General features: G+C 37.8%; 1 protein-coding gene across 1 annotated transcript in view; it reads right to left on the reverse strand.

Annotated features, from left to right (window-relative positions):
• The window catches only part of LOC137401628 (cytochrome P450 20A1-like), a 45,415-nt gene that overhangs the window by 8,006 nt on the left and 14,457 nt on the right, over positions 1-22,952 (reverse strand). Inside the window, exons 6-11 of the mRNA XM_068088069.1 lie at positions 19,497-19,575; positions 18,534-18,620; positions 16,435-16,524; positions 15,086-15,206; positions 13,206-13,317; positions 162-226 (exon numbers count right to left, since the gene is read on the reverse strand). Of these exons, the coding sequence (XP_067944170.1) occupies positions 162-226; positions 13,206-13,317; positions 15,086-15,206; positions 16,435-16,524; positions 18,534-18,620; positions 19,497-19,575 (554 nt within the window). The remainder of the gene's footprint in view (positions 1-161; positions 227-13,205; positions 13,318-15,085; positions 15,207-16,434; positions 16,525-18,533; positions 18,621-19,496; positions 19,576-22,952) is intronic.

The raw sequence follows: 22,952 nt of genomic DNA on the forward strand, positions 1-22,952 counted from the left end.
ATAAACCTAGAAATTACTGAAACACCAAAAATAAATTTCTGCCAAAGGGTTAAAAGACCAAATCAAATATCGATCACAAGCACCTAACTGCTGTAGCTGGCTTCTACTACTCCATACAACAGGGTTGAGATTATACTCAAACTAAAAGAAAAGTTACTTACTCGTCGGGGTTTTCCCAGAGGTCGCCGTTTTGCATCAGAGTTCCGGCAGAGATGATGATGGGAGTCTGTAATTATCAAAGACAGCTTGAACGCTTACTCGAATGCCTTTAACCATAAGTTTTACTATAATAAAAGCCATGTCCCTTCGTCTGTCCGAAACCACGCTAAAAGCGTTAGAAAACGATTTCCCCAGGCGGGAATCAAACCCAGGGCTTCAGATCCAAAAAGAAGCACGCTACCACCAGACCACTCAGTCACCTTGCTGCACAATGAAACTATTATGAGTATAGTGATTCCACGTGACACGACTGCCAAGTGTGCCAGTACAGAATAACAGCCGCCACTGCTTTTATACAGTACATATCTAACATAAATATATATGACCAGTTTGTTGATTTTTCTCTGTCCAATATAAACACGTTGGATTCCTAGCTATATATAGCAAGGAAATATATATATACATATATATATGTATATACATATATATATATATATATATATATATATATATATATACATATATATACAGTGAAACATGGATAACTGAAACTTCACGGGACCGAGCGAAAGTGTTTGAGTTACCAGAGCGTTCAAGTTATCAGAGCACAGTCACAAGTGAATGTATTTATCAGTAGATACATATACAAACTACATGTATATATAAAACTAAAGTATAGGTTGTTTGTTGTAAGTTAAAGGGCATCTGATGTAGAGTTTTAAAGTATTTATCAGAAAGTATAGATATTTTTATACACTTGAGATTTGTGTGTTGTTTTAGGTGATGTGACTGCCAGAACTTTTTCAGATTAAAATTGGCAAAACCTAATCGCGGTTAAAATGCTCAGAAGACATTCTTTCTTCTGAGTGTTTTACTCGAGATCAATTTTGCCAATTTTAATATTAAATTGTCTTGTCAGTCACATCACCTAAAACTGCAAACAAATCTCAGGCCAATAGAAAAATATCTATTCTTTCTGATAATTTTTAAAACTGGACATAAGTAAACATTTATGACCAATGCAAAAAAGCATGCTTTACATCTGATCAGTTGTTTCATTTAAAAACCTTATCGAGTGTTTTTTGTGACAAGGTATTTTTTTGACAAAGATCAACAGTGTGACTTATTGTAGAAATAGATTTTAAACAGTTATTATAGTCCTTGCACTCTCTCGTATCTATAAAACGTCTGAGGACATCTAAAGCGTTGTTTGCATCAGCCAAAGTAGGTGGATCAGGTTCAACAATCTCAGCCTCATCCTCTCTATCGGACTCATCGAGAGTACCAAAATATGTCACGGACTGCACAATCTCTGCATCACTCAAATGCTCAGCAACAGTAATGTCTGTATCAACCACTAAAAGCTCATCTGCAAAACCAAACTTGAATTTAAGCTAAAGTAACACTATTTTTAAAACATTTGTTAGGCACCTTAGACAGTCATAAATTTAGCCCTTTATCGGGTCGAGTTCATAATAATGTAACAGCATTGGCTATTTCAAGATTACTTACATGCTGTCACATTTGATGTAGAGTCTATGGTGTGTAGTAGAAGATTTAGATTTCTCACAGTGTCACCTTCTTCATTATCATCAGCAGTTAAAGTCGCATCTGTTTGATCAAGGTTGGTATGACCAAACCCATGGTGAAAACAGTTGGCAATCGTTTCTTTTGTGACACGGCTCCATGCTCTGTGCACCCAGCGTATTGCTTGCAAAACATTGATAGAAGCATCTGGCTTCTTTCCATGAGTGTCAATGTAATCAACAGTGAATTGCAAAACTTGCTGACGATAGTAAGATTTAAAAGTTCGAATGATTCCTTGGACCATAGGTTGCAGCACGCTTGTGGTATTGGCTGGTGTAAATAGAAGCCTGATTGACATAAGCCCATTCATAGTTGGGTGTGCTGGACAGTTGTCAATGATGAGAAGCACTTTCCTGTTTTTTCTGGTCATCCGGCGATCAAAATCTCTTACCCATGTTTGAAAGATGTCACTCACCATCCAAGCCTTCTTATTGTGGTAATACTGACATGGAAGGTTAGTAACATTTTTAAAACAGCGGGGATTTTTGAACTTTCCTATTACAATAGGAACTTCCTTCTCGGTGCCCGACATATTAGCGCAAAGTGCCAGTCAGTCTTTCTTTTGACAACTTCCCTCCACTACACTTCTCCCCTTTAAAGTGCAACGTTTTGTCGACCATGAGCTTGTAAAACAACCCAGTTTCGTCCATATTGAATATGTTATCATAAGTGTACGTTTGAAGTAATGGAGTAAGCACCTCTTCTTTCCACTTTTCCACTTCTCCAACATTAACTGCAGCTGACTCTCCAACAACTATCTGACTGCCAATAGAATGCCTTTTCTTCCACCTGTCGATCCAACCGCGAGAAACAGTAGTATCCTTTCCTAAATCCTGCAAAAACTTGTTAGCCTTTTCTAACAAAATTGGCCCATCGATAGGTACGCCTTCACTACGCACTTGTCTAAACCAAGTCAATAATACACCATCCAAATCATCGTGCGATGTTGAACGATCTCTTAGCCTTGATGAATTTTGGTCACATAACGATCTTATTCTTTCTTTTTGTTTAATCCATGTTGACACTGTACTTTTTGGAAGACTTTCTCTTTTTGATAATGCTGATAGCTTTTGTCCTGCTTCGATTTCCTCGAGTACTTTAAGTTTGTCAGAAGGTTTCCACGCTTTTCTTTGCTTGCGTGATGCCATCATAAAGCGGATGTCTGTTGTAGTGGGCGCCAAGCCACGAGCCTATTTGTGACATTTTATCTTTATGTATCCGCATATAATCGCTGTTACAATTTGCATGCTGTGTCTATCTTTATTAAATTGTTATCGCTAATACCTTCTAACGTTTATAGCTTGGCCGCAACTAAGCGAACGTCTTAGCGACTCTATTAATCATTTTTATACGATTTCTTTTTCCGTTCATTTATACGGTACGGGGAAAATTATATGTACACTATACGCGTATAAAAAGCGCTTTCGTTAAGAAAGCAGAGTAGTCTTAGCTCCGCGACTAGTGGAAACTCCTTCGAAATAAATTGAACGGAAACCACATTTGTGAATTCGGCAAAAAAACTGTTCGAATTAACGGTGCCGAGGTCGAGTTATATAGAGCCATTTATCATTGCGTGGGAACGGACAAAGCAAATCCATTCGAGTTAACCATGTGTTCGCTATATCCGAGGGCGAGTTATCCATGTTTCACTGTATATATATATATATTTATATATTATCTGGGTCAGTTTCTTCAGTTTTTACTGTTAGTCATCAGGCTGTAGATCAAGGTTGAGATCTAGAGCCTGATGACTATGTAAGCAAAAAACTGACAGTAGCTGACCAAGACAAGTACACTTTCTAATTCTCTACTAACTTATATAATCTATATATATATGACTATTATTTCATAATATATCATGTATTGTTTGCATCATGGTTTATAAATCAATATTTTGTATATACGGGTGATACATTATAACTCATTAAAAATATGACTCTACAAAATTCATGTTCATCGTCACATCGGAAAATCCGCCTTTTTGTTAGAATTTGTCTTCTCCTTGTTTGACATGAGATGGTAGAGGTATTAGCTTCTAGCTGCCCAATCTATTCCTTACTCAACTGTTCACGAGGGTACGGACAAAGATTTACACTTACATATAGAGATTCTTAAGATGAAAACCAAAGACTGAGCAAGCCAAAAAGTAAGTCAAGTGTAATTAAGGCTTAGGAAAGGTGAAACTATGTTAGAACAAGGTGTGGGTAAGTCAAACAGATTTTAAAGCACATAAATTACATAATTTTTTTATTGTATATATTTCAATACATCAGAGTCTTGGCTTTCGAATGAGCTATTGTTTGCCATGGTGAGACAGACATCGGTTGGTGTTTATAGGATTTCTCCAGAGCTCTACCGCGAAAAAGTTTACTGGCATAGTCTCGAAAATTGTGATGTCACAATTCTCATATTCGCTGTTGTGTGCTCTTACCGCTTATTTATCAACTACGAAAGTTACGATAATGACGCTAGTGGTAGGCGAAGGTAGGACAACTCCAGAGAACGAATGAAGATGACAAAGGAATCTGTGTCATTAGTTCTCCATGTACATATTATTTCTATGATAAGTACCTCAGACTCCAAGAACCATACTATATTTTCCCGATTATATTATGCACTAGCTCCTCATTTCTAATGCGATGTTAAGGGTGACGACTGAGACTAATTAATTTCAAGCATTGCGTGATCTCGCGAAAGTGCGATTGACATTTAGTCCTAGGGCCATCGCGGGTATAGCTATGTTCCGGATAGATATGAGAGGGGTTTGTGACTGATGCAAACTTTATTGGCCAAAGTTTACAACGTAAAAACTACAATAGAATTATGCATATTATAAAAGGCATCAATAGACAAGATTTCGCATTCAGTCAAAATTTACACCAGTTTTATGATCTATAAAAGTTTTACATCACTCTTTAAGCAGTTGTTAAAAGATAGCATTGGTAAAAGTAGCATATAATGAGGTATAAATTCAGCATTGTCGCAGCAAAAAACAGATGTAAATCATTGAAATGTTAAACTACAGCCATTCTGCTTAAACTATAAAATTGCAGTTGAGAAATATATAGTGGCTATATAAAATGAGAAATTGCATACCTTGTACTCTCTGTCACGAAACTAGCTAATAATACAATCTGCTTGAGAGATACAGTCGAAAGTGTCACTCGTACCTTTGAGCGCACCTCTTCACTGTTCATGCTGTACTGCGGTCTTGAAACGATATCTCGCTTTTATACAGTGGCAATTTTGTAAACATGTAAACAACTACTGCTAAGTATAAAATTAGAACTTATAAATCACTAAAATAACTTTTGCAATTGGTAAGCAATAGGGCTTCGCTGATTCATTTGTTGCTTTTACTATAGGTGACAGCGTTGTCACTACATTTTCATCATCGAAAGTTAGTGCATTGTGCAATGATGACCAGTTCAGGCAGCCTACCAATTAATTATCCACCAGGTCAAATAAACAGCAAACAGGAAAATAGACAGCCAACCCAAATACATGAATCATGGCAGCACCATGTAACCCTTCAAAACACAAGTGTGTTGATCACGCTAGGGCTGCCGTTACACTCCCCCCTTTAATTCGGCCATATTTTATTGGGACGAATTCAACAACTCGCAGCTTAATAAGATAGCATGTGATTAATATATACAAAGGCGGGGCGAGCGAGTATCAGCTAATACTAAACTATTACTAAATTAAATTAGTGCATTTACGAATTGACAGGCTTGCAAAGAAAAACTAATTTGTGTATAGGTCTCTCTATGATAGAATGTGGTGAAACACGTTTTCCTTTGCTGTTCATGTTACTATCTGCCATTAGTAGTTTGACTTTTCTAACTAACCCATCTTTGCTTGGTATTGTTGCTATAACCCTGGCTAGCGACCAGTGGTTTCTGTGTTTAGTCTCATCTTTTAAGATGACTATGTCATCAATTTCAATGTTTGGGCTAGCTTCTGTCCATTTCTGTCTGGCTTGAAGTGTTTGCAAATATTCTTTGCACCAGCGTGACCAAAATGTGTTGGCCAAGCTTTGTACTACCCTCCAACGCTTTCTGGAGTAAGCGTCAGTTTGGTCAAACTTGCCGGGTGGAGGCAGGACAACTTTTGATTTCATTGTGAGTAACTGATTAGGAGATAGCGCAGTCGTGAATTTATCTTCGCTATTCTGCGCAGTCAAAGGTCTGCAGTTGACAATAGCCATAGTTTCATAAAGGAATGTTCGAAGTGTGCTAGTGTCTAGTCTATTGGAGCTATTCATGAGGATAGAATTTAGAATACTTCTAATTGTGCGAATGTGGCGTTCCCACACTCCTCCCATGTGGCTTGAATGAGGTGTATTTGTAACAAAGTCAAAATTGTTCTCTTGGGCATACATTGATAGTTTGGAATTGCTGCTTTCTGCTAGAGCCTTACGTAGTTCGTTTGCAGCACCTATGAAGTTGGTGCCCCTGTCAGTGTGAATTTGACGAATTGGACCTCTGATTGCGATGAAACATCTAAGAGCGTTAATAAATGCATCTGTGCTCATGTCATCTATGACTTCGATATGAATGGCTCTAGATGCCATACAGGTAAAGATAACCCCATAACGCTTGAATTCCTTTCGATTTTCTTTGACTACGAATGGGCCAAAACAGTCACACCCTACGCAAGTAAAAGGCGGGTTGCATGTTACTCGTTCACTTGGCAAGTCTGCCATCTTTTGCGTCTCAGTTGGACGTCTTTGTTTTCTGCATGACACACACTTGTGGATATAAGAGGCTACCATAGAGTTCAATCCTATTACCCAGAATCCTGCTGACCTGATCTCACACATTGTCATGCCTTTTCCTTGGTGTTTAACCTTCTCATGGCATTCTGCTATTACTAGTCTTGCGACATGTGAATTTTTGGGCAGTATGACTGGGTGTGTTTCTGCGAAAGGCAATCTGGCTGATTTCAGTCGACCACCGACTCTCATAACTCCTGAGACATCAATAAAAGGGTCAAGTTTGGCCAGAGTACTAGACTTGTTCAGAGTTCCTTGCTTTACTTGCTCATACTCTGTGAGTCCATCTTGTTGGGCCCACATCATGATAGTCAGTTTTGCCTTTTCGTATGATTGTACGCCAAAGTCAGGATTCGCTGGTGTCTTTTTCAATCTTGCCCAGTTCTGTAGCTTGCGCACTGCTCTCACTGCTGATGAGAGTTTTGAGTATACTTTGAGTCTTCCAGCCATTGTCAGGCCCTTTGACTTAAGTATGCTGTGGCATTTAGCTTTGACTTCTGGGTCAACGAGTTTCAGAAGAACATCTTCTTTGGCCGGAGGTATAGGCTCAAAGCAGCTGTTCCAGAGTATTTCTGGCCCGGTAAACCAGCACGAGTCTACCAGCTTTGCGACGGTAGCTCCTCGTGAAGCTATATCCGCAGAATTACTGTTTGTACTGATATGGTGCCATTGGTCAACAGTGGTTATGTTGCATATCTGTTGAACTCTGTTAGCAACATACACATGGAACCTACGTGCCTCATTGTGAATATACCCTAGTACTACCTTAGAGTCAGTCCAGAAGACCTCTTTAGTAACGTTTGCAAGTTTTAGTTCTGCCTTTATATTGTGTGCTATTTTTGCAGACAGCACAGCAGCTTGTAGCTCTGCTCTTGGAACTGTTACTTGCTTCAATCGGGCAACTCTGGATTTGCCGCAGAGTAGAGCACAGTGTACTCGTTTGTCTGAGTTGACATAACGTATATAAGAGCATTGACCATAGCCTGATGCACTTGCATCTGAGAAATGATGCAGTTCTGTGGCTATAACTTGGTTGAAGTCTGGTGGTTTTAAACACCTGTCAACTTTCACCCTGTTTAGCGCTAACAGATCATGTGTCCATGACTGCCATTTTGCTTGTAGGTGTTCTGGTAAAGGGTCATCCCAATCCAGATTGTCTCTGCACATCTGCTGCAGGACTTGTTTTCCCATCAAAATGAATGGTGAAATGAAACCTAGTGGATCAAACACTGAGGCTATGGCGGATAGAATTCCACGCCGAGTAGTTGCTTGGCTTTTGAGCATGACTCTAAATTGAAACTGATCATTTTCAACACACCACTCTATGCCTAAAGCGCGCTCTATTGGAAGTGTGCTATTTGCAGCTTGCAAATCAAGATCTTGAAGTTTCTCAGCTTTTTCTGAACTTGGTATGGTTCTAAGAACCTTTTTGTCATTGCTCACGAACTTGTGCAGTCTGATATTGCCTTTAGAGCATATGTCAATAGCTCTATTTATTACAGCTACTGCTTGTTCTTGTGAGTCCAAGCTAATGAGTCCATCATCCACATAAAAATCATGCAGCATAAAATCTTTGGCTTGTACACTGTATGGATCATTTGGATTGTGTTTGTCAGTAGCTAATTGTCGCAGGCCAAATGTTGCACATCCTGGAGAGGAAGTGGCTCCAAAAAGGTGAACAGCCATCCTATACACCGCTAATTCTGACATGCTATCATCTTTGAACCAGAGGAATCTGAGATAGTCTCGATCAGATTCATGGACTTTGAACATGTGAAACATCCGTTGTATGTCGCACATGACAGCTATTCGGCCTTTTCTAAACCTATGCAGTACACCTATGAGGCTGTTCAAAACGTCTGGGCCTTGTAACAAGTGGTCATTAAGAGACTCATTGTGGAACTTCGCACTACAGTCAAACACGACCCTAATCTTGTCAGGTTTCTTGGGATGGTACACTCCAAAATGAGGAATGTACCAAACCCTGCCTGGTTTTGCCTTGCTGTCTGTGAGCACCAATTCGGCGTCTCCAGACTCTATGATAGAATTCATGAATGAAATGTAGTCGTTCTGATATTGTGGGTTGTTAGCTAGCTTTTTTCGTAGAAGCTCAAAACGCTTTTTAGCCATGCATAGGTTGTTTGGCATCTCTGGCCGAACTTTGAATGGCAAAGGCATTGAGTAAAAGCCCTCTTTAGTTTGCTCTGTGTTTTCAGTAAGTGTGCTGACAAACTGCTGATCTTCCTTTGACATGGAAGTTTGTTTAGCAATAGAGTTTTCAGAGAAATCTTGTTGCAGCAAATCTATGATTTCCTTGCATGAAGGATCTTTATTTACTCTGTATGCAAAGCTAACAGACATGGGTTCATGTTCAACGTGGCCTGGATTTTGAAATGTTGTTACGAGATGACTAACACCACTTGATCTATCCAAACCTTTTCTAGTTTTGCCTACTATGCTCCATCCTAATGGTGTTTGCACAGCATATGGATCAGAAACATTGTCACCTGTTATAGATTTCAGAGGTATAAGTGCTCTAGATGTGTCATAGCCTATGAGCATGCCTACCTCTACATTGTCTAACTTGGGAAGTTCGCACGCTATCATTTTCAAATGGGCCCAAGATTTTGCTACCTCTGCTGTGGGTATGTGATCTCTATCTAGGGGTATAGAGTCTCTTGTGTATGCACATGGAACTTTTATTTTGTCAGTAGTTTTGTAACCACGAATGGTTAGGTCATTGTGCATCATACATGGCGTGTCTTTGTTCTTAGATGTCATTGTTGTTAGTTTCAATGTGGTTTGTTGACCTAGTGTATCTAACTGGGCTACTGCTTGATTGGTTACAAATGTGGTATCCGACATTGTGTCTAGCAGGGCATATATCAGTACTTCATGATCAGGCTGATTGCTACTAGATAACCACACTGGGACTATCATTGAGTTGAGTCCTGTTGCGGCTTTTAACCTATTGCATGTTGCTTTTGATCTTGTTTGACTACTTTCCTTGTTTTCTGTTGGTGCATTGTTACCTTCTTTAATTGTGTCAGCAGTTTTGGAAGTAGGTGCATATTTTGCAACAGTCGGTGAGACAGAATTTGAAACATGTTTAGGTTGCATTGCATTATGAGTTGTGTTTATGTTCTGTGTGGTTTGCACTTCTGTTCTACTGCTTGTTTTGTCAATGGGTGCGACTAATTGAGTTGCCCTTTGTTTGTCAAAGTGAAGTGCTGTGGGATGTGGCCCACTGCATCTTGTGCACTTAGCCTTGTGTCTACATTGAGATGACCTGTGGCTTGGCTTTAAGCAAGCCCAACACAGCTTGTTTTCTTGAACAAAGCACTTCTTTTCATCCTGTGTTTTATTTGCGAGCTTTTTACACTCTGTAACTCTGTGGTTAGGAATGTTGCAAAATGTACATCGCTGACCATCATTATTGCTACTTGACAAGCGTGCCATTGATTTTGGTTTTTCTGGTCTTTTGGCTTGTTTGAAGTCATCTGCACTTGCAGGACAGCTCATGAGCGTGGGGTCATTTACAATGTCTGATTCGTCACCAAGAAATTTTACAAATTCTTCAAACTTTGGAAATTTACCATTGACTTTTTTGTGTTTCACTACTTGCCGCTTCCACCTGTTTGCTAACCAGTCTGGAAGTTTGCTCATCAGCATGATGTTTTGCTGGGAGTCATTTAAGACTGCCAATTCATCTATTTGTTGCATGGCTGTTTGGCACTGACCTAGAAAGTCTGCAAACTTTTGAATGCCAGTGTGATCATTGGCTCTGAGTTTTGGCCATTGTTGCAGTTTAGAGCGAAATGCTTCTGCTACAGCAAAATCAGATCCGAAACGATCTTTTAGCTTTTGCTTAGCTGTTAGGTAAGCCATGTCCGATTTTAACAAAAAGGCACCACTGATCGCTTCTTTAGCTGGACCTGCTACGTACTTTTTAAGATAATGAATCTTGTCAGCATCTGGAATGCCTGAGCTTTCAACTAGTGTCCTAAAGGAAATTTCCCAGTCTACATATTCTAGCGGATTGCCTGTAAATATAGGTGGGTCAGGCACTGGTAGCCTGCTACTGCGCATAGCTTTAGCAATTGATTCAGCAAGTATGTGCATGTCTGATACACTACTTTTTTCTGATCTAGTATTTACTGTTGATTCTGAGTTGCTTGCAAGCTTTTGCTCCATTTTTGGTGCATTATGGTCATATCTAATGGCTGAGTGAGAAGAGGCAAGAGTATTACTAATAGAAATGTGTTCAAGAGCATGGGTAATCTCTTCTCTCTCATCTAAGTCATGTTCTTCGAGAAGTTGTCTTCTCTGATTTATTAGTTCCTTTTTAGTCACAAGCTCATTTTCTTTCATGCGCAACTTTTGAGCGTGTAGTTTACTTTCTAGCTCTTTGAGCATGCATTCGTCTTTGTATTGACGACGAAGTGCTTTTATTTCTGTGTCTACTTCAGCAGCCTGTATTCTGGCAGCTGCCAGTTTAACTGAACTTTTAGAACGCATGCTGATAGAAGGTGCTTCACTATGCAAAACTGCTCGACTCTGAGACATTTTTTGGTCACTGCTTGCATGTTCACTTTCAACTTTGCTAGATTCTACATAATTTTCCATGAGTTTCACTTGCTCATCAAGTTGGGTTAGGCCTGAGTATTTTGGGTCAAAGCCTCTCAAGATCTCTAAATCAGCTTTTGTATTTAGGTAAATGTTGGTCAACAATTCCTGCTTCTCTAAGTCTAAGGTGATCAGCTGATCACCAGTGAGTTTATTGAACTTTCTAATATTGCGCTGAATGTTCTGTTTTCTAATTGCAATAGCATTCTTGATTGCCTTATCACTTTGTTTATGGTTTGTCTTGCCCATTGTGATATCTATTACCTATTTGATGGCATCTAGATATAGAGTGTTAGGTAGCACTGCGTAATAACACTATTGTGAGTTTGAAAAGGTTCCAAAGGAAATACCACAAAACAACAAGGGGTCGCCAAAGTACCAACCTATGTGCTGCTAAGTGAGCCAGTGAACAATCAAAATATAGGAGCTTGACTGGTTCTCATAAAAACCGCAATTAACTGCCCAATTTTAATTACTTAGTTCACGACCTTATTGCCATTTACTTACTACAAATTTGCGAAATTCCAATGGCTTACCAATTATAATTACAAAAGTGAAAGTCGCTAAATAACCTAGTCCTATTAGATTGCCACAAAAAGGAGCGAGATTTTTCACGGTTTGTTTGCTTTGTTGTGACTCACCGAACCTTCTTTCTTGATCTTGAGAATAATCTGGATCTTTAGATGTGTAAATAGTTTCACTTCTACTTCTTTGTTTGTATCCTTCTTTAGGATATCTCTCCACTTGGCTTGAATCCCTCTTTAGGAGACAAGTTTTTACTTTAGCTATGTTCCGGATAGATATGAGAGGGGTTTGTGACTGATGCAAACTTTATTGGCCAAAGTTTACAACGTAAAAACTACAATAGAATTATGCATATTATAAAAGGCATCAATAGACAAGATTTCGCATTCAGTCAAAATTTACACCAGTTTTATGATCTATAAAAGTTTTACATCACTCTTTAAGCAGTTGTTAAAAGATAGCATTGGTAAAAGTAGCGTATAATGAGGTATAAATTCAGTATTGTCGCAGCAACAAACAGATGTAAATCATTGAAATGTTAAACTACAGCCATTCTGCTTAAACTATAAAATTGCAGTTGAGAAATATATAGTGGCTATATAAAATGAGAAATTGCATACCTTGTACTCTCTGTCACGAAACTAGCTAATAATACAATCTGCTTGAGAGATACAGTCGAAAGTGTCACTCGTACCTTTGAGCGCACCTCTTCACTGTTCATGCTGTACTGCGGTCTTGAAACGATATCTCGCTTTTATACAGTGGCAATTTTGTAAACATGTAAACAACTACTGCTAAGTATAAAATTAGAACTTATAAATCACTAAAATAACTTTTGCAATTGTTAAGCAATAGGGTTTCGCTGATTCATTTGTTGCTTTTACTATAGGTGACAGCAGTGTCACTACATTTTCATCATCGAAAGTTAGTGCATTGTGCAATGATGACCAGTTCAGGCAGCCTACCAATTAATTATCCACCAGGTCAAATAAACAGCAAACAGGAAAATAGACAGCCAACTCAAATACATGAATCATGGCAGCACCATGTAACCCTTCAAAACACAAGTGTGTTGATCACGCTAGGGCTGCCGTTACAGCGGGCATTGTTGATTATCTACAATCTTAGTTTATTATTAGCACTCTCCGGGTTTAACAGCACCGATTGTCACAGAAAAACGCAGCCTCAATGACAGCGAAAGGGATCGACGACCTAAGGCTAAATGAGAATTATGACGCCACATTTTGAGTACCTGAACCAAGTGTTTTTTTTGCAGGATGTACTTTTGACACCCCATTTTTCATAGTTCTATTATTCTTTGTGTATTGAATATAGGCTCATTCAAAAGCCACGGCTCTGATGTATTGAAATATATAATAAAAAAATTATGTAATTTATGTGCTTTAAAATGGAAGATACACGTTGATATGAAATAAACAAAGGCCAGGAGTTGTTAACCTCTACACTGCCAAGCGATTATTGGCATCATGAAATTGATCGTGACAAAGAAAGACAACAAAAGCTGCCATACCTCTTTTGGTATCTTGTGACCACTGATGATGCAATCACTAGAAGACTTGCGAGCAGAGTAGGGGGCAAGTTTGGAGTATCTCATCACCTCATTCATCACATTTTGGAGGTATCTGTAAAAATACAGCATTAACTCTTAGAAAACTATGAAAATGACCTAAATCTTTACCTTTTTAACAGTTTTCCTATTTATTGTTATTCGAAATTCGAGAACTACCAGCGGTGAAGGTCGGTGGAAAACGCACTGAGCGAAAAAAGCTCGGAGGAAAGACAACTCTTGCTAATGCAAATGCATTTTAGAAGCGCTGTCGGCGCTATCACATCAAAAATCTCATAGGTAACATAATTTAAAAGGCGGATAAACTGCGTAAGTAACCCCTCATTTCTCCCAAAGAGCGCGTTGCTGAAAAACGTGAACAACCAACCACAATAATTATGACAATTTCAAACTTCTGATGCCAGATACCAAATGTCATAATAATAAAAGTCGCATTGCTATATATCATCCATGCTTTCTAAGCAATAATATATACACAATAACATATCAATAAATAATGTTGCTTAACAGTAGATATGAATCAACATTTATTCTGTCAAGAAATATGCTATAAATATGCGTTCTATGAATATATTAAAATAGGAATAATGTTCAGCACTTGATCGATGACCAAAATACTTGCTTCTCTCTAACAACAGTTTGCCACCTTTCACCTCGTGTCACAAAGTTTATACATCAATAGCACTGAGGGAGGGGGTAGGAGAGGAAAAAAGAGACACTCTTTAACCTAACCAGACACATGAGATGCAGCAGTAACAAACCTTACTATTCACACAACAGCTCAGCAATGAGTGAATTGTTAAATGAACAACAAGGGAATTGTTAGGTGAAGCTTGGATGAAATCGTCAAAAAAATGCGGAAATTAATAGAGTTTACAGACACATAAACAATGACAACGTAGGACTGATTGATACAGATTTTTCGCTATCCTCCACTGGAGGAGCAAAAATAACAGCCTGGGGGATGATTGGCAAGTAATAATCTTCAGTCAATCAACTACCAAGGGTTATACACAGTTACCAGCCTTTCCAATGACCATTGACTAAGACTCCATTAGGCATTGCTATGTTAAATAGATTCAATTGTGCAACAGATGTAGTTTATCACAACAACATTTTAGACAAAAATCTTGGTCAAAATACAATCAAGGCATAACCAATGAATGATGACAACAGTTGAAAGGTCCAAAGCGTGTTATAAGGCGTGATCTAATTTGTGAGAACATACTAATATCAACTGTATAAATCATTTGAATATTTCCCGCCGAAGTCACTATTACATCCTTAATAGATAAAAGTGCGGACAGTGCAGTATAATACATGGAGTAGTCCAACCACTCTTTAATACACCCTCACCTCATCCAACTTGAGATTTTCCTTCAGAAATAATGTTTGAAAAAGTGAAACTGTTTTTGACGATAAAATTCTCAAGGTCAAATAGTCTTATTTACCCTACAAGTTTGAATATTTGCACACTAGCGCTGAAATGCACACTAATATTTTTTAGAGTTTTCAGCTCTTTGCATACATTGTGCTTTACAATCTTGTAATGAAATTTCCACATTTTAATAGATGTTTTTAATAACTTTGTTTTTGAAACTTATTACTTCAGGATGTCATATAATGTTATTGAATGATTTGATTTTTGTTTTAATATAAAGTGCATTGTAAAGCATAATGGATGACAACCCTTAAGCCAATTGCAACCAAATGACAACCGAATACATACTTGAGCGATAAAAACAAGTGAATCGTAACTGCCATGTAATGATATTCTGATGTACTTTGACCTATGTTCATATTATGAATGAGACAAAACATACTTCATGTTTTTCATGATGTCCACTGTAACAGGCCCCTCAACATAGTACTCGTCGACCTCTTTCCAAGCCTTCTCTTGCACATCTTGATACTTGGCCAATAGGCAAAATGCCCACGTCAAGTCTGTACAATACAACAGCATCAGCATTTTTGAATAGATGAGGTCTCTAACACGAAATAACACGTCACCTTCCCACTCTAGCTACCACAGCTGGACACTCAATAGACAAAAAATCAGATAGAGACAAAAAGCAGACCCTTAAAAATTTCAAGAATCTTTATATTAACTGTCCTACAGAGTTGTCTTTTCGGCAAATAGAAGACAACTCCCTGTAGAAACTTATCTTGCGATAGGTGGAGCAGTATTTAACGATGCAAATAAAATATTAACATTTGTATTCCTCGCATAAGCGATGGGTCTAACCTTTCAATAGGGCAAAAGAATTTGATTCCCACCACCTTTAAACCTGCCATCATTACTTTAATGAAGGACAAAAACCAGAATAACTTTCTTACAGCTTAATGTCAATTCAAATGAGAATAAATGTCCTGCAAAGCTTAGGACTAAGCGAGAAATTAGTTTCATCATTGTGGGCCCATCTATACCAAAATGCTTCTTGTCATTAAGTCCAACTCTTTGATTCAGGCAGTGATAACACAAGCTATATTCTGCATGAGCCAGATCGTCATTACTTTTACGCTTACAATTGACCGACATCACAGATCTAGCTATCTTAAATCTCACGGGGAAAAACCAAAAAGCAAACTCTCCAATCATATCTATTCTCTTCTCTAACGAGTTTATGAAACCTAACATTGCTTTCGGATAAAAAAAACTTTGTTATAAGGTTTCCTTGTAGATTATTCAATACATAAACTAGGCCTTTAGCTAAGAGTGACAAATCTATAGAACGAATTATTATATTACCAAACTATACATATTGAATTAGTTACACACTTTGGTGCAATTTCAAGAGCATGCTATGCTGCCTATAATGCTATCTAAATTGTAAACAAGATTAGAAAAATTCCTTGACAGCTTTGTACCAGTTACATGTGGCAGATCAGAAAGCAGGTTGTGAATATATTCCAAAGCATACAAGTACACATATAGTAACAGGTGACTAGTTACAAACTATGAACTTGAGAATTGCCTTCTCTTTCTTACATTACTCTAAGGAAAGAGCAGACAACTTTTCATTGCAAGAGCTTGCTGAATGTACGTGAAAACTGGTTATTCGATACATAGCCTCTCATGACTTTTCCTAACGTGAACAACATGAACCTATGAATACGTATCTGTCAGAACCCAACCAAGCAAAGTAAGTTGTCATATCAACACTGCACTTACAATATGATGTTGTGTGCGATCCCCCAATCAGGTAAGTGACAATATCATCAAACACCATGTCATCATCCGTGTAAGTGTCCAGCAATGTATCTACATAAATCAAACAATCACGGTTAAACTCTCCATCAAAAGCATAAACTAAACAGGTATTCCCTAGGCTGAGCCGTTGTACCTAAGAAGGACTTCATCGAGGTTCATACATGAGTCTTCGTATTTGATGATATGAAATACCAAGACTCCACAGCTTTATAAAATTACTAGGCGAAAGCTCGGCATTGCACACGTAATGGAATATTTACCTAAAAAATTTGAGTAACTTACCTGGAAAGTTAGATCTTTACTAAAATCTTTACTAAAACAATACCTGCCTTTTGGGCCAGCTTAATCGTTTTGCGTCATGGTCAACAGTGCTAGTTATTAACACCAAGCAAGCGCTTTAAGTATGAGTATCTTAACCAATGTAATGACTATTTACCCAATAAATCTATTTTATTTCGCGCAGCTTAATGGTTAAGTTTGCCACCTCTAAATCTGGAGGTCCCGAGATCAAATCCAGTGCTGTGCGAATTTTTCATTGCTAGATTTTAATTACTATAACCGGACACACGGTTCAACAAAAAGACAAACACTGATATATAGATAAACTACAGTTTGCATTGGAAGCCACAACTGTGGTATGTCATGAAAAGATTAAATCCAAACTAATAAGTTAACAATAGCGCCATGATATAGACTGCCTTCTACCAGATGATATTTATTGCACTATCTAAGGTCCTACATGTATGAGATAATATCAAATGTGTGGCCTCTACAGCAGTATAAAATATGACTAAATGTTCTATTTGAAGACATTATTGTGGTATGTCATGCAAAAGTAAATTATCATGTCATTTCTTATTTGACTTCTCCGTGGTTACACCTTTCATGTGAAAACAACGAGAATAAACTGGAAGTGGAAAAATGAAATAACGGAAGCTAAGATTCCCTTGTCTACTCAAATTAGCGCTTTAGCCAAGCTCGTTTAAACAAAGATAACTATGACCAAAGCTGTATGGCTTCAAGTCTTTTCAACTGTAGTCATATCAAAGCTGAAACTTTCGGCAGACCTTAACAAAGTAGAATAAGTCACTGTAAATGTCGGGATCAGAACTTTTAGATTCTGATGAAAGAATAAATCTGTATTACTACTAAACATAAAAACAAACATCCATTTGTGATAGTTTTATGGTATGGTAGAGTCAAAGGCTTTTTGGCATATCAAAGGCAAAGAAATAAATATCATGACGCCACCTCTGTCTATATATATATTTCTCAAAGTATGTCTGTCATTCCGGCTATAGCAATGGCGAACGCTGATTATTTTACCGATGCGGCCAAGCGTCACAATGCCCCTGTTAAGAAATATTTTTCGTAAGGTTCAATCACTATATCTGGGGTCAAGGCCAATTCTTCTCACGCAGACAATTATATCGTCTCCGTGGAATGAGCCTCTACATTCCCTCACCGTTCAATCAGACAAAGACAGTCCGATATCTCATTTTTACATTTGTACCCATGTCGAAAGGTACCAGTATTGTCGTATTCAAAGTTTTGATGGATAGCTTTTGGTGGAACAGTAACCTTTTATATACACACACACTTCTATGCAAGAATTGTTATTAATAGTTCTACATATTCAGGATTTTTATTTTGTTTTCTCAGTTCGTATTAATTGTATCATTACCAAGTCATCTTTTATTGTAATCGTAGCAAAACCGACTTAATTTAGCTATTACTTGCTAATTATTTCACATTTACATCTAAACCTTTTTATAGGTGTTTTATTTTTTTTTTATGTGACTTGCACGACTCATGATATGAAGGTTAAAGGTTGTTTGACAAAGTTTGAAAACCTTTACAGTTGTTTTATTTTCTCTCTTAATTTATTTCAATTACACAAAACACTTTTCTCATGATATGTAGTTTGAAAGTTAGAATAGCAAACGTTGTTATATTTTAAATACAAATCAATTTTATGTCCAAAGACTTTTTTATTCCCAGGGTAGCACAGCTAGTTTTCTATATTTTGCACTATATCAACGTCAATAAAGCTGACTCACCGATAAAGATTTTGTCTTCGGGAGCAATCTCTGCTTCCTTCCTCGCACTGATTATCTCTCCCGCGACTTCCCTCATGTTTTTAATAGCTGGCAATAAATACTAGTGGAATAAATGACCCTTTATAGCACACATTCACAATAGCAACCCTATAAAAACCAAATAACTATGTCCATAAACTATAGTGACCCTATAAAAACTGGAATAGTTGAGTCCATAAGCAATAGTGGCTCTATAAATACTAACTAGCTGAGTGTAAAAGCAATAGTGACCCTATAAAAACCAACTAGCTGGATCCATAAGCAATAGTGGCTCTATAAATACCAACTAGCTGGGTGTATAAGCAAGCGGAACTCTCTGAAGACTGTCAAGCCAAATAAGGGAGAGGAAAAAATGTTTGGACAGAGAGCTCACAATCCTACATGCTGGCCACACTAATTACTAGTGATCAACCACACTCACTATATGAAAGCGGGTCATACAATAGTCAGCCAATCACAAAAAAGTAAATAGCATTTCCCAGTTATTCAACACAAAGACTGACCATTCATTAGTCATCCTCCAGCCATTATCTGTATTGTTGCTTTTAGTACTACTAAACAATTATTTATTTGATGAAATACATTTTTAAAACCATGAGACCTTTATTATTCCTGTCTGTGGTCTGTGGTACCAATAGATGAAAGCGGTCAACCAATGATGGATCTCCGTTAAATTCACTCAAAATGTTGGACCAGGAGTGAATCAGAAGTTATCTAATAACTGCAACTCATTGTCTACGGTGTTTTGCTCTCTTCAAAAGTTTTTCAAACTATGAATGAACATGATCTTTGTATTTTCATTGCACATTAAAGATTTGCTAGACGTAACTGTAGACAGTTCTATTTCGTTGTCCCAAAGTAATTGTAACATAGTCTCCTTCAGTTGATGTGTAGTTTCCTAATAAAGAGTTAAACACCCAATACCTTTATTAAATCTTTTCTCCTTTTCACTGCCAGGTACCATGGGACCTTCAAATATGCTTTGCTCCATAATGTGGAAGCACTGCAACACACCAATGATTGAGTTATTCAAATATATGAAAGAGTACACATCTATTTGTGTTACGAGTGAATAGAAACCATATCATGACCATGCCTAGGTTACTGGCACAATGTAATTTTCTTCACAATAAACAATTAGAGAGCACCAGAAGGAGTTTTGATGAATGTAAATCAGTGAGTTTTCATGGTCTGTATGGGTTTGGAGTTGCTTCCACTTCAAATCATAAAAACGTAAAATCCAAACGCAAGAGCATTCGCTGCAAGGGTACTATTTGACATTACAGAAATGCTCACTACTAATGGAGTCGAATCAATAATACTCAGCTAAGCTCTCCCCAGTGGAGATAAAAAAAATTCAGCAAACAACCATGTGGGTCTCTGCTACAAAAACGTTCTTCTGCTACTCACCGCTGTTTTTGCTAGAGTTTTTGCCTTAATGCTAACATTTACATGTTCAGGATGGGTTGCTCGTATGAGGATGACAAAATAATTACGCACACGCTGTGTATGTGTGCGTGCCATCAGTACTAACAAAAATGTGAAGGTTTTTGTTTTTTTGAGAAAGATTGAACCAATTGAATAGATTTTTTATCACATACATGTATAAAAAGAGCTGAGATACAATCATCGGCAGTGACTCCCGCAAAGAATTCTGTCCCTATTGTTATAAATGATATAAAAATCTCCTTCTAATGCTTGTATCAGATATAATATAAAATGCTTAGCATCACCACATCCCGTCTGATAGTCCTCATGAGTGAGTGGTATGTTAGTCCTTTACAATATAACATCACCGAACTTTCAGCTCATAAAACTACCAACTAGCACCTATTCGCACCATATTATCTAACCACTCAACTACTGGAAAACGCTTTAATTATTTTAACGAGCATTGGAATGGAAAGTTAAGTATTGTTGCCTTTATTATGTAAATTTTTTAATTGTGTAAAGCTTATCATCACCGGAATGTAACAAATTTGTTAAAAAAATGTTGAATGTTGTATGCATTTTTGTTTGGGATATAAACATCCATTTGTGGAAATTATTGCCTATAAAAGTCAACGCTGCTAAGAACTACAGTAGTGAGCCCATAATTAATCAATCTTTCGTTTTCTGTTCTGCATTTTTTGAGTTTTTAATGAATATTTTTAGCCCCCGAAGTACTGAAGCCGTGGAAAATAAACTGCAAACTACCGAAAGATTACTGTAGATGGCTATCCATTGGTCAGAACAGCTAACCAATTTAAAAGTCTTAACCAGTAAGTCCAAGATTATTTCTGTAAGACACACAAAGTAGAAGATCCCTGATCATCAAACTAATAAAGAATATATATTATAGCTTAAACCTGTATTAATTTCTATGAATGACGCACCACAATTCTTATTATTGTTACATTCAAGCATTGTAATGGGAACAAGCTGTTTTCTATCTCAAACATGAACTTATACAAACTTCTTGTAGATTTTATCAGAAATTTTTGATATTTTTCTATTATTTGCGATTGTTTGTGGTTTTTGAGGTGATCTGATTGCCACGATGTTGATTGAAATCGATAAAGATTAAAATCGATAAAATTGATCGCGATTAAAATGCTCAAGAGGAAAAAGCGTACAAAATGACATCACTAGCTGTTATCATTGTTATAGTCGATATCAGCTATTGCCTTCCAAGGTGAAGCGTTACGAGTCCCTATTCTGTTAGTCTTTTTGTAATTATAGACGTTATAATCGAGCTTCTGATTGAACTGAGAGTTTTAACCGCGATCAAGTTTTGTCAATTTTGATCAAGAAACATCCTGGCAATCAGATCGCCTCAAACACAAATGAATAACAGAATGAAAAGAAAACCAGAGAAGAATGATAGAAAAATACTGATACTTTTTGATAAAATCCACAAAAAATTTGTGTGTAGGTTCATCAAGTGAAATTTCCCAGAAGTTGATCATTATTTTTGCTATTAATAAATCCCACTTTGGCGTTGTGTCTGTCTGTTTGTTCGCATAAATAATATGCGCTTCAACATTTTTGAACCGATGCCATCTGAACTTCACACCTATATACTCTGTGCCCGCCGCGAGGGTGTTGAAAATATTTGGTTTAAAAACTCTGTCGGTTCCTGAAAACCAGCCTTTTAAATACCCAGCTGTTTGCTGCCAGCCTTTTAAATACCCAGCTGTTTGCTGCCAGCCTTGTAAATACCCGCCTGCGTGCTGCCTGATTAAAATTAAAAGAAATCCTGGGCATCTCTACCATATCTTACTGCTAGTTCCTACTATTTCTTTAGGCTACTGAGAATCTGTCTTTTTGAATGGTGACTGCGAACAAAAAACTGGATTGTGGCAATTGGTAGAACTTTATCATAGGCTAAAAAACAATGTTATGCATCGTTTTTCCTTCTTGATATGACGATTAGGCCCACTAGTAGTACAATTGTCTTTGCTGGTGCCAGATGGACTCCGCGGCATAAAGTAAAGCCTGGTTCCCATATACGTCGCAAAGCACGGGCGTCAGCACCGCAGGCTATTAGCAATGAAATGGGAACGTATGCGCCGGGTACCGCCGAGGACCGCCGGTAGTTGCCGGCGGCATCGCAATAGTTTAACGCTGTTCAAATTTCGCAAACGGCCGCGGGTAAAATTTTCCCGAAATGCACTGTACGGTTAAAGGTCACCATTATAGTAACGGCATGGCCAGCGAACATTTTATTTGATTACGCAACTATGTTTACGATATTATTAACGATGTGGCTTTTATGTGAACAGATCCCGCCGAGCCTAGCAAGCGTTTTGCTGCGCATGTTACCACCGGAGTCTCACAATCGATATGGGAACCAGGCTTAATGTAACCGCAGTATTAGTAGACTTATTTTAGGTGTTTTTATGGTGATAATCTAGCTTATTGAATAGGCTACAGAACGAAGTTATAGCACCATCTCCTTGCAATTAGCTCCACTAAGTAATCATTCGGCAGGCGCAGAGTCATTAATGCTTGACAAAACTTGAGATATTACCCTCTAATATATTAATTACCATAGCGTCAATCTTTAACATAATAAGAGCCATGCCTATACGTCTATCTGAAGCCACGTTTGGAAGTGGCAAATTGAAAAAAAACTATTGCTTTCGATGCGAATCGAACTCGCGATTCTCGGCTTGGTAGACCGACAATCTACTACCTTCACCAATAAACTGCTTTGATGAATTTTGGAATAATTGTGCAGTTACGTGTTACACATGATGATCCCTCACTGCACACCTGACTGCCAGCGTGCTAGTCTTTACTATAATAAGAGCCGTGATCGTCTGAAGCCACGGTTGTAGTTTGGGAAAAAAGATTGCAACATACAGGGTTCGAACTCACAACTTTCACCTCGATAGA

The sequence above is a fragment of the Watersipora subatra genome, chromosome 8 (assembly GCF_963576615.1).
Source record: "Watersipora subatra chromosome 8, tzWatSuba1.1, whole genome shotgun sequence".
In the NCBI taxonomy this organism is placed as follows: Eukaryota; Metazoa; Bryozoa; class Gymnolaemata; order Cheilostomatida; family Watersiporidae; genus Watersipora; species Watersipora subatra.